Here is a 12,603-nt window from a genome sequence, read left to right on the forward strand (position 1 = left end):
CAGTTCATCCTTCCACACTTCTTGAACCCCAGCCCACACACACATGCGCGCTCACAGATTATCACACACACACACACACAAACACACACACAGCTTACCAAAAGGCCCCAAGTCCCTCTGACAGAGACAGAACTGGTGTGATCCTGGGGTCAACATCATTGCTCTTTCCTGTAGCTAGGTTGGTACATTTGGGCTTGCATGTGCGCGTGTCTGTGTGTGCATGTATACTTGTATGTGTCTTTAGAAGGAGTGAGATTTACATTTGTGTATGTTTGTGTGGTGTGTATGTCCCCAGCCTTCTGTTCCTTCCTGTTTGAGTTGGATTCATTCAGTCATCCCTACTGCATTTTATAGACTGACAACAAACACTAAATAAATGTCATTAAATGCACAGAAAATTACGATAGCATTGATTTTATGTCAGTGTTTCTAACATTTAGACTGCCAGATAGTTGTTTATTGTAGAACCTATTCTGAGGGTTACTTCGCACACTTAGTTACAGCCAGGCACACACAGTACAGTGCTTAATATGTAGATTATGAAGTCCCGGAAATATCACTTGGTGACGGACCTGGCATGTCAATGGTGGGGGAGTAGGTACCGGAATGAAAAAATTTCCTCAGTGACTGGGGTGCATTTGTGTAGTTTCCACATTAAGGGAACCACTTAGAGGCAAACATTATTTGTTGTGTGTTTACAGCGACCAAAAAAATCACATAAGAAGACGCATTTGCAAGTGCAAGTTATAAATGTTGAGTGCAATAGGACTGTGAGACTACCGCCTCTAATCCGTTCAACTAATCGCAAGCATGACATCACATTTGGGGCCTTATTACTCCACTACACATTAACATTATATTCAGTGTATTACAGCAACAAATTTAAAGCACAGCAGAGACTATATAATGCAGTAATGTTAAATAAACATGTTCTTACTTTCCATTATTTAAAACAGCCCATAACATAAGGTTGCACTTATTCAATAGTGTCTACAGCCAGTGGTTAAAGAAATCATCATCAGTGGAGTTGAATTAATTGCTCTCTACTCATTCTTGACATTTACAGATGATCTTATAACTAAACATTTATCAATTAACAATTCTTGATAATATGTTATTCTAAAAGAATTGGGTTTGGGTCAATATACTTGGAGCAGTTTCCCAGTGCTTTTCTCTCTATTGTCCGAGTCTCATAGAGTGACCTACTGTAAATAGCAAGCAGTGTTATTAGCATATAGAGTAGATAGAGAGTCCTCCAACTCATAGCTTTGGTCTGGTAATTAACACACAGGCAAAAGGATTATTGTGATTTGAATAATTATTGCTGAGACTCTCTGTGGCAAATCTCTACCCCGTTTCATAACGGGGGGTCAAAGTTTTATATGTGTGTACATGTGTATTAGAACAGTTAAATTCAAGTCTTTTATGGCGCCACATTTGAGACAGATACAGTTAGGTTATTCCCGTTTATTGTTATCTGTCTGTGTACTGACGCACATGGAACGGCTCCAGCCAAATATTTAATCTGGCAAAAGCCTTTGGTTGGTCAAGAGCCATGGTGTGTGCACTGGAGGTAGTGAAGACTGTTGTCAGTAGGAACACAGAATTTTAAATTTAACAAAGTTTGGCTTAATATGCATAGTATGAAGGGCAACAACATGAAACACCTGTATCAAATGTTGTTAACAAAACTGATGTTTCAGATTACCCTGAATATTGTCCATAATAGTTGAGTCGTTATTTTCCTTTGAAGCTATCCCACAGTGTGGCTGTTCTATAATTTGATGGTCCCCTAATAAAAAAAATTGCTCTTTGGTTTTCCCAAACTCCAATTGGATTTATTATATTAAAGTGCTTGGGGACTAAAATGCCTAGGAAGACATTTTAACCATATAACCGCATTGTCCTTGGCTTGAATCATCTAGATGGGGAGCTCTGTTGCATGTGATCTCTTAGTCCCCTCAATATTTTCCTTGATATTTTCATTTGCAGTTGTTACTGCGTTGTTACTATGAGCAATCAGTAAAAGTAATATAGTCAGTCAGAAGAACATAGTCTAATCATATTATAATATATTTGCTCACTGTCACTCTCTATAATTTAAGGTCAACCCTCTCTCTCTCTTTCTGCCTTCAGTGCCCAGGAGTATTCAACTCCCCATTCAGGCCAGCCCCCCATGAGATGGAGCTACTGCTGAGGCAGGTCAAGTACCAAGCCCCAACCAGACTTGCCCCTAAGGGCAGGGCCTGTCTCTTGGGCATGCCTGGACCAACAGACCCTAGTTTCCCTGAGAGTCTTGCATCCCCGTGGATCAAAACAACTAATACCTGCTGCTCCATCAAGCCCATACTGCCCCCTATTGCCAGCAAGAAACCGCAGGTGAGATGGTCAAACATTGTGCTATTACAGACATAAACAGGTGGATACAGGTGGCAGCAATAATAAAGAGGAAAATACAGAGACAGCTTGACAATGAGGAAAAACAGGCGAAGGAGAGTAGTACCTTTATCAAGTGTTATTCTTATTAGAACCCCCCCAACATTCCCTTCTTGCCCCATGGGGGATAGTTCTTGATGACAGTAGAGAGGCTTTAAAACTCCTCCTAAGGAAAACTGACATAATTAGAACATGGCATCTGTCTAGGTGTGTGCACAATCCTCATGCACTACGCTCGTTATACCCTGGGACACGCTGCGCAGGACATGCAAAAGAAAATTAAAACATGACACTGTAAGATGACCACTATAATAAATACCTTTTTGATTAGTAATCATATTTAGAGAGTTGGCTTGTGACCTTAACGAGAACTCACACACATCTCTTAAAGGGGATGTGAGGTTACACACTGACTGAATAATTGCACGTTACGCCCAAAACACACCCCTGCTTTAATCAAGTACAGTCCCTTTGCTACTTTCACGAGTGCTTGAAGTGTTTTTCCTCATCATCAAATTATCGAAATGACCATGGACACACCCAAACACCACCTGCACCAATACATCTTGATCAGATGCCATGGAGCCTCAAACTAGGGCCCCGAGTCAGATACACTATTTTAAAGCATTACAAAAATCGAAAACCCTGATAGAAAATAACAGAAACAAAGAAGTAACATTAAATGAGAAAGTGTGTCCAAACTTTTAGACCTTAGTACAGTTTATCAGTCCAGCTGTGCGTTTCTAACGATATGTCATGCATGCGTCTATGTGATAATGTGCATGCATATGTGTGCGTATGCTGATGATTTGATGAGGAGCCATTTCACCATTTGTGTTATTTATGCTCTGTAGCTCTTTATGGCAAAGTGCTTTTGCTATTATTAGTTTCTAGTAATGTAAAACATAAGTGAGCAGAAATGAGCCGTGGATGTGTCGAATTTTATTAGCTGTACTTCACTCACGCACACATATACACACACTGACAGCTGGCTGTATTTTGAGTTCGTTAATGGCATCAGGAAAGTCTCTTGGCGCTGACATAAAGAAGAATGCATTTTATACTTATACATGTCTGTTTCTCTCTGTTTCTGCATGTGATTAGATCAGGTAGTCCCCCTTTATTTTTTACAGACTCACCCCTACACCCTACACCTCCTCTTTCCATGATGTGATAACTATCTAGCAGTGATGGATAAGATTGAGGTGCTGGCTGTGGAAGTGGTCAGGCCAGGCCACCGATCCTGTGGCGATAGGAGCAAGGACAGGGTCCCCGTCCCTCCCCCTATCTCTGCACCCTCATACTCCCTCCTTTCTTAACACCAAACAGCGCCTGAAGGTCACCTCAAACAAAGCAACAACATTTACGTTAATCTGCACTGCACAAAGCTTACACATCACTCTCAAAAGAGAGTGTAGAAACGTTCACAAATTATACAGTATTGCATTGCAGTACTGGATCATGAAAACAGAATTCCTGCAATTAGTCTAAAACTAGAAAGAACGAACACCAGTGAGTGCTAATTTGGAAAATTGCATCAAAGTAACACTTATAAATGCAGTGTCCTCTGCTTAACTTGACTTGTTTTAAAATTACTGCTTGTGCTTAAAGCCAACTTATATAAAATCATTTCAGAAAATTTAGATTGGCATTTTGTCATTTTGGCATTTACTTGTTAAGACAGTAACCACTCTCTTGAATATGTTTTGCTTGTTTTCGAGGGGCAAGTGAGGTTAGGCAGGGAACGGCACAAAAACTTGTTGCTAAAAATGACTTCTCTTTGTCTCTGCAGCTTTGATCTATCAGTAGACATCAGAAACCATCACTCCAGGGAAGGAGCCACAATGTCAAGAAGATGTACAAGGAATAAAATGACAGACAGCTGTTGAAAATTTAACTGACTTATTTGTGAGGTTTGCTCCCAAAAATATATGCAGAAGTTGTGCATCAGTTGGGTGAACAATGTTAGAGAGGAAATTGGCTGCAAACAGTGTCATTTCAGGCATTCTTATAATAAATTAAAGATAAGAATGGTGCTCCTTTATTCTTAATATTTATTTTCTTTATTTATTCTAGTCTTTTTCAAGGTTTCAGAACTATGATTATGTTGCCTGGCCACATGAAATAAATCCCCAAGAAATGATAAATTAAAAGAAATCATTACATTTGTAAAATCGCTGGTAGTATTGAGAAACAGACGCTGATTGTCTCTGCAGCTAATCACACATGATAATCAATGTGTGTCTCTTTCCCGGTCTTTTCTCCATCTTGCTCACTTTTTGTTCCTCCTCTTCCCTCTCTACATCCCTCACTTTTATTCTGACAGACTTGGTCTCTCATGAAACAGTTTTCTTCACTCATTCTATCTCCTTCTCTGTATCTGCATCTGTTTTGTTTTCTGTGTCACAAGAAGAGTGATGAAGAGGACCGGCTTCTGGTTGGAGCAGCAGCCATTACCTGAGGGAGAGGGATCAGAGAAAGAAAGAGGTGGGGACTTGAAACAGAGTCAGTGATCATTATCTGATTCTTGTGTTTGTGTCTGTGTGTGTTGGTTGTTGTGGTTATTCCAGGGTCTGTTCAGAGAGCCAGGGGATGTGTTTGAGCAGCGTGTGTGTTGTCCTGACCTGACGTTGTGTCTGCAGACCTCTTACACACACCTGGAGGAAGCTCAGAATCAGCTACGACAACACGAGTCCCTAAGACCTCACAGTCACACGCTGTAAGAACAGTGCACAGATACATATAGGAGCATGTATGTTGTACGCACTCAACACAGGCAAAAACCAATTTATGCAACATTAAGCGGCAAATGGACACATCATATTTATGAAAACTAATGGGTGTATGCCAGGGGGTTATTTTAAGACAACACTGTTTTTTAATAAACACCATCACAGTTTCTCCCTGCTTTCTTTCAAAGATTTTATTAGTTTTAATTAGGAATTCTGTATGTATATGTATGTGTGTCTGTATTAAAACACTTCACTATAACCTCATTACCACTCACAGCGTATTCCACTTAGTCGTGTGCGTGTATAAACTACTGCTATTAACCCTCTATTTGATCTGTCTCACACAGTAATTTCCCCGATTACAGTACAAAAGACCATCCGGTCTTCTTGCCACTCTACACTTCTTAAGAATTTTAGTCAAATTGCAATTGAGTGACGCATTTTTAAAGGGGCTTGCATTTGCATATTCAGCCATTACCAAATCACTGTTTGAAATTTTATTAAACGCTAACCTGAGCTGAACTGCAACTTTTATAATGTCTAACTTTTTGTTGTTATTTCTTGCCATTCACCAACCAGAGGAACAGGAAGTCTGCCCCACCATCTGAGCCACAGCAGCACTTCATTTACTCACCCAGACTCTGTCAAGAGCTTTACGCAGTAGATTGCACACCCTCTCCAAGAGGAGGTAGGTTGAAAACCACAAACACCAAGAGTCCATGAATGTGAAAAAGCCCACTTTTACACTCAAGCCCTATGTTACACAGAATAATAAAGATGTGGTAAACGTGCATATCTCATATATACTAAACTACTGTCACATATTGTCATCATTGTTCACCAAAGACTTGGCTGTAATGTGCTTGTTTAAATAAACACATTTAGACAGTATACATTTAACTTTCATCCTAACAAAACTAGCGTGTTGCATGTCATTTGAAGCAGTTGCTGAGAAGAAATGATGGTATGGTGATAAGGGAAGGAAATCATATAGTGCCTTCTATATGTTTAGAGTAATCCAGATCTTGTAGTGAAATACTGTTATAATAAATACCCGTTTTTGCTTTTACACATCAAAGTCAATCAACGTCAGACCTACGTTAAACCCAGGTCTTGAGTTTCCAGCTCAGCTCAGACCCTTTTCAACCCATGCAAAATGATGGCAGTCAAGAGTTTATCCTGGGGTTGCCTGGGGTTCCGTCTGAGGCTTATAATTCTCCTTCTCAAAAGAAAAGAGGAAACAGAGAAGCAGTGCAACCTAACCCTTTCAACTTGAGTTGCACAAATTTGTCAAAAGTGACAGCAATTTAATAAATCGCCGCTCTCCGCACATGCACACCCACCCACACACTTACACACAATTCCCAGTTATGCCCTCTGCTGCCCCCTCTCCATGTATACGTAAATGAGGTGTATGCATGAGTGTGTATGTGAGCATGTTAAAGAGAAAATGTGTGTGCGTGGGCCCTGCGGTCTGGTCCAGGCATTAGGTAATTGACTGTGTCTTTGCTCAAGGCCTTTCATGGATCACCGTCCTTTATTAGCTCACTTCCCAGCACGCACACACACACACATGCAGACTCACACAAAGTTCCCAGCAGCTCCACCCCAACCTCTTACCCCCCACCACCAGCATCCAGACCCAATTGCCCGGAAACGAAGAGTGAAACAAGCGAGAGCGGAGCAAGGGAAGAAGGGAGAGAGCAGTGACAGGGGAATGAACTAACACGGCCCCAGGAAGTGGAGATAAATAAGTATGGGGAGTGAGTGGGCGGGTGAATGGGGTCTCCTGCTCCTGACATCATGGGTTGGGGGAGTAGGATCAGTGTAGCTCAGCGCATCTATGCTGTATTTGTAAAATACAATATTGATGGTAAGTCTTTGTCTTTGCGCATGCATTGTAAATGAAAATTTTCACTGACATCACTAAAGTTAAAGCCAACAACGATAATTTAGCTCATCATTAAAGTTGAAATCACCATGTAGTCTCAATCTGCATGCAGACAAAACATGTGGTGTGTCACAGCTGCACAGATGACAGACGTTTTTCTACCAGTTATGGTATTTTATGTCATTACATCATCACGTCTGCTCTTGGTGTTCATATGTTGGAGGATGAGATACAAACAAATTAGACTAAAGTAGTGCAATTTTCCAAATGTGTAGTGCAGTGTGTACTGTATGTGTATGTGTAAGTGCATGTTTGCACACCTCCAAGTTTCCCCGATGGATGTTGCAAAATGAAAACGTCCTGCTTGCTACTTGCCTAAATGGCATCTGAACACTTTTACATGCACTGTATGAACAGCATGCCACATCTCTGTCTCACACACACCTTTGTCTCACCATTCTTGTGAGTACACTCATTGATATAATGTATTTCATAGCCCCTTACCACTAGGGAATCACAACTAAACACCTACCCCCAGCCCTTACCTAAACCTAATTCTAACCATAACCCTAAAACTAAGTCTTAACCTTCAAACAGTCCTTGGAGGTTGTGTGGACCTGGCAAAAACTACAGGTGTCCACACAAACATAGAAAGGCATACACAGACACATCATACTACCCAAACACACACAGACACACATACATGCTGGCTAAACTTGACCTCCCTTTACTCTGTGATAACACTGCTGCTGCTGTTTAGGATGTTGTTGAAGGTAGCAGTGCCTGATCCCAGCCCAGTCATGTCATACTGCTGTCACTCAGAGCTCATCAGACCCCAGATTTTCCCCCTCTCGTCTCTCTGTCTGTCGCTTCATCTTTCTGTATCTCCCTCTACCTCTGTTTACTGTGCCTCTTCTCTCTCTCTCTATGTGGTAATTAGCATTAGCCCTATTGCTGGCATCACCCCCAGCTACAGCAGCATGCAGCAGAGCTTCTTGTCACAGCTCAGAGGGCCAATGGAGTGGACAGCTCAACCCCGGTACTCGTCATCTTCATACTGTACCAAGCCAGCCTCCCCCCCAGCCACATTAGGTAGCAATGTTATCCAGCCATGTTCCTAATTATTTTCAAACCCTAGCCACAGCCCTCTCACCCAGCCTCTGCCACATTACCTAGCACTGCTTGTAATCATCCCCCTTAGCCTTGCTTCTGCCCTCTACACAGCCTAAAGCCTCTTCATTACCATTGCCTAGTTTTTTCCAGACCACAGCTCTCTGGCTCAACCACCATTCTTGGCAGTATGTACACAGCATCCCCAGTCCAAACCAAGCCCTAGAAATAGCTTGTGACTCCTGGACCTCTATTTACCTTAGCCATCTGTGTCAAAGTAAGAAAGTCTATCAATGCAAATGTGGTCCAGCCTGTCAGGACACACATACTTCTACACATAATCACATAGATGCTAGATCCCATCTCTCCAGGAACCCAATGGCCATGGGGCTGTGTAATAGTCGCCCTTTCTCCAGCCCCTTATGTGGCCTTGCCTTGACTTCCCAGGTTCCCCACTAAATATTAGCTTCATAGACCTTTTCTGCAGTGCTGACCTTTATTAATTCACATTCCCATCTCTCATGTATCTCTCCTGAAGCATCAAATTTTAACACCAGCCTGAAATTCTGAGATTTCCTTGAGAATTATAGCTTTGACTTCACTATTTTTGTCTGATAAACCTGCCATATTAACACAGTGATGCTAATTCTGTTAGTTAAATGTTAACTTGCATTTTTGAACAATATCTGTCATATAAAATTTATTTTTCTATGGTATCATCATCATCTGAATCATACTGAATGGCAAAAAAGGGCAGTGCGGCATCAAGTCAATCAGTTCTCACACAAAGATGTTATGAAAAAAGATTACTAAAAGCTAGGTTTTGTGAGTGAACAGTGGCTAAAACTATTAAAGTTGTGATGTTTAATATGTCCAGCACTGTAATGCTCATCATGTAATGTCTTTTAGCTTCTGCACAAGCTATATGCACCAGCAGTGACTCATTTCGAATGGAAATATGGGAAAGCCCCCTCTGTCCATGCTAAATTTGTGGTTGTGTTATTAGCTGTGTCACCAGCGGTACTGCCCGTAACCATAGGATTGCTAATTAGGAGGTTACGTGTTAATCAAGTACACTACAGTGAGTGGTCACGTCTGTGTCTGTCTGTGCTCCAAGCCTTTCCTTCCTCTCACATTAGACTGACACCCATCACAACTTCCAAAAGCTAACATCTGATCAGACCTAACACACACTGATACATACACACATATGCACACAGGCATCGCTGTTTTCCTAAATACATTCACATAGACATATACAATGTCATGCATGCATCTCTCCAAGATGGCGGCGCGCATAGTTGCAGCGGCTTCGTGCTTTGCTTTCCTTTTCGATTTGGGTGTTGCCTTTGAGCAGCACCTGACTTGGGGTGCAAATACCACTGCTTTGGTGAAGAAGGCCCAGCAGAGATTGTATTTTCTCAGTCTTTTGAAGAAAAATAATCTGAATGAGAAACTGCTGGTGTCCTTCTATCACTGCTCAATAGAGAGCATTTTAACATACTGTGTCTGTGCCTGGTTCGCCAGTTGCACAGCTGCAGACAGGAGAGCGCTCCAGAGGGTTATTACCAGAGCCCAGAAGATTATCGGTTGCCCCCTACCATCTCTGGAAGAAAAAAACCTTAAAATTTGAATGATTGATGGGATTTTACGGGAACTGTGCAATAGTCAGATGTGTATGGATGCGAGTGTGTAAATTTGTTGGGTTTTATTGTTTATGATTATTTTTTATAATCGAAGGATTGCATTTTTAATTTCGTTGTACAATGTACAATGACATTAAAGTTAAAGTCTAAACCAGGACCAACATTCACAAAGAACCCATACACATACATACTTGCATGTACACACACCACTGCTGATAGCCTACCTACATATACTCTTTACAGTAATGTTGCTCTAGTATTGTTCTTGCTGTATCCTCTCGCCACACCACACAGACAAGGTGTGGTTTTGTACTGTGGGTGTAGAGCTTCAGGCAGTGGGAACAGGAACATTGTGTCTACACACATGCACACCCAGGCTGGCTTACTCTAAATGGCCTCAGCCTTAATGAATCACTGAGATACATACAGTATAATGATGTATGAAGGAGCTTTTTAATGGGAATGGTATTCATTAGCAATTAATACCTATACTCTGAAATAGGCTACAAGTAGAGACAATGGAATTAGGTGGGACAGGGGCAGCAAATGCATGAACTCATATGTGTCCACCTTTTATGTGTGTATATTTGTGTATGCAGTTCCTATGTTACTATGTCCATCGATTTATCCAGCTTTGCTGCATTAGTGTCCAGGTGAGAAAGAACACTAATTCTCCATAACCATTTTATGGCATGTGTAAAACTCTGCATCCCCTTCATTTGCACAACCATAAAACATTCCCTCTGCCATACTCCTTCCTACTCAGGACCTCAGATTTATCAATTAACCCAACACTTCACTTCCATTACCATGGCATTTTGCACTATGAGGCCAGCATACAGAGTAACAATGAAGGCTTAGTGCACAGAGCATGATATTAAATGGACAGTCTCAGTTAAATAATCAGTAGGCCTATTTTGGTGTGACCCTAGAGAATGAATGACATTAGACTGTTATTTATGTTCAGAGCTGTTGGACCTGGCTTGACCAGACTAACTTGGGTCACTTCAGACCGATTTTTTTAAACACTTCATTATATAAAATTGCATCAAGCCTCATTTAAAAATAAATAAAAATGGTTGTGACAGTTTCATATACTGTAAATATTTACAACATCTGACTTATGTAAGGATTCAGTGGTACTTATAGATTCATTTTTTAGGCCTGAATGCAACCTTTTTAGGCCTATGTCAAGGCCTTTTCCCACCAAGTCTGGAGCAAATTTATAGTCTGTAAGATGGAAAACAAACAAACAAGCAATAAAAAGCATACATATTTTTACACACATAAACCTTTAAAACATCTGGAGTATTTTAAAGTCATTTAAGTTATCTTTTAGCATTAGTGGTACAAAATTACAGTTCTTTAATTATAACATGAAGCAAGAGTTATGGAAGTACTAAAATTTAACAGGAGATGATGCAGGTTAAATATACTGTAATAAAGTTAGAAAAAAAGTAAATGACAGTTGTAATGATAAAATTATTTTTCATTGTGCTGTGGTTGTCTGGTCACAATTAGCAAGGCAACACAACCATGAGCAGAGTAAAATGCAGTGTAATAGTATAGTGTAGCATTTTAGTTGTTTCGCTGGTGTCTAGTTGAATACAGGAGTTCTTAAAAATTTGCAAATGTAAATTAACTGTATAGTTGGTGTGAGGTTGTTAGAGGGACGTATTATTCTGGGAGGCATAAGAAGCGTAAACAAAACTTGAAGATAAAAAAAAATACCTACAATATAAAATGCTTAGTTTCATGGTTATTCAGAGGTTATGTCAGCATTTAGATATTTAGATAGTTTCCTCTTCATGTGTATGTGGATGTAAGAGAAAGCAGGTAGACAAGTAGTTTAGGGATGTCTGTGCTTTAATGGACTGCCTGTCCTGCACAGATATGCTCCACTGAACCATACTGTATGTACTGTGGTATAATCACTGCCCATCTCTATCTCCTGCCATCACTCTTTCTTTCACTTGCTGTCTTGTTTGTTTGCACTTTTGTTCTCTTTCTTTCTGTTTTCTTCATCTGCCACAGCTAGCTGCAACTTAATTCTGCCCCTACATGGTGTGTGCACAATACGCAGACATATTTGAGGACCATGACAGCTCTCTCATGCAGCAGTGTGTTGATGATAGTCACAGAGGATACAGACATGTACATGTGTGTTTTGCCAACAAAAAAGCTAAACACTATATTTTTGAAGTGCATATCAATGGTTTTACTTAAAATTTCTTTTATAATTGTTAATAATGAGATTCCCACATATTCTGTTACCGGTCTACTTTTGTCTACCCTTTCAATCTGTCTGCCTGACAACTGGACTTCTAACAGACAAAAGATGATGGTACACTTGCAGTAGTCATTGTCTTTATGTGGTATAAGATGTGTGTGTATTTTGTATACTTTGTGTTGTAGACTTGGCAAGCAGTCTCATACGTGAATGCCATACCCTTAGCTATGCTATTAGATGGTTTGTACATGTGCGTGTCTGTGCATAGTGTATGTGTGTCTTATTGCAGGCTCATATGCTCACTAGCCAGCACAGGCAGTGTTTGTGGGGGTTGGGGTAAAAGAGGGATCTGCAAAGAGAAGCAATCACAAACAGTTAAACCTGCAAATGGCCTTCATGTCCTGTGCTAAGCAGTCTGTGTTGACTGATGAGCCCGTTAACCCTGGCTGAAACAACTCCAGCAGAGGGGATTAGACAGCAGCGCTGGTCCTGGCGGTTCCTGGCCCATTTTGCATGGGAATTGTGCATATTTAATCTAAAGTGCGCAAAGGTGCAAAG

General features: G+C 40.8%; 1 protein-coding gene across 14 annotated transcripts in view; it reads left to right on the forward strand.

The window, feature by feature from the left end:
- The window catches only part of spata17 (spermatogenesis associated 17), a 76,876-nt gene that overhangs the window by 17,297 nt on the left and 46,976 nt on the right, over nt 1-12,603 (forward strand). For 9 of the 14 annotated variants that reach the window (XR_002274142.1, XR_002274141.1, XR_002274140.1 and 6 more), the window contains 3 exons: nt 2,137-2,379; nt 5,007-5,155; nt 5,748-5,856. Coding sequence is in view for 10 of the 14 variants with exons in the window: in XM_020589937.1 (XP_020445593.1) it covers nt 2,137-2,379; nt 5,007-5,155; nt 5,748-5,832 (477 nt within the window). In the remaining 4 variants the exon portion in view is untranslated. The other 5 variants (XR_002274144.1, XM_020589940.1, XM_020589941.1 and 2 more) reach the window with 5 other exon arrangements.

This window comes from Monopterus albus, unplaced genomic scaffold (genome assembly GCF_001952655.1).
Source record: "Monopterus albus unplaced genomic scaffold, M_albus_1.0 scaffold10.1, whole genome shotgun sequence".
Lineage (NCBI taxonomy): Eukaryota > Metazoa > Chordata > Actinopteri > Synbranchiformes > Synbranchidae > Monopterus > Monopterus albus.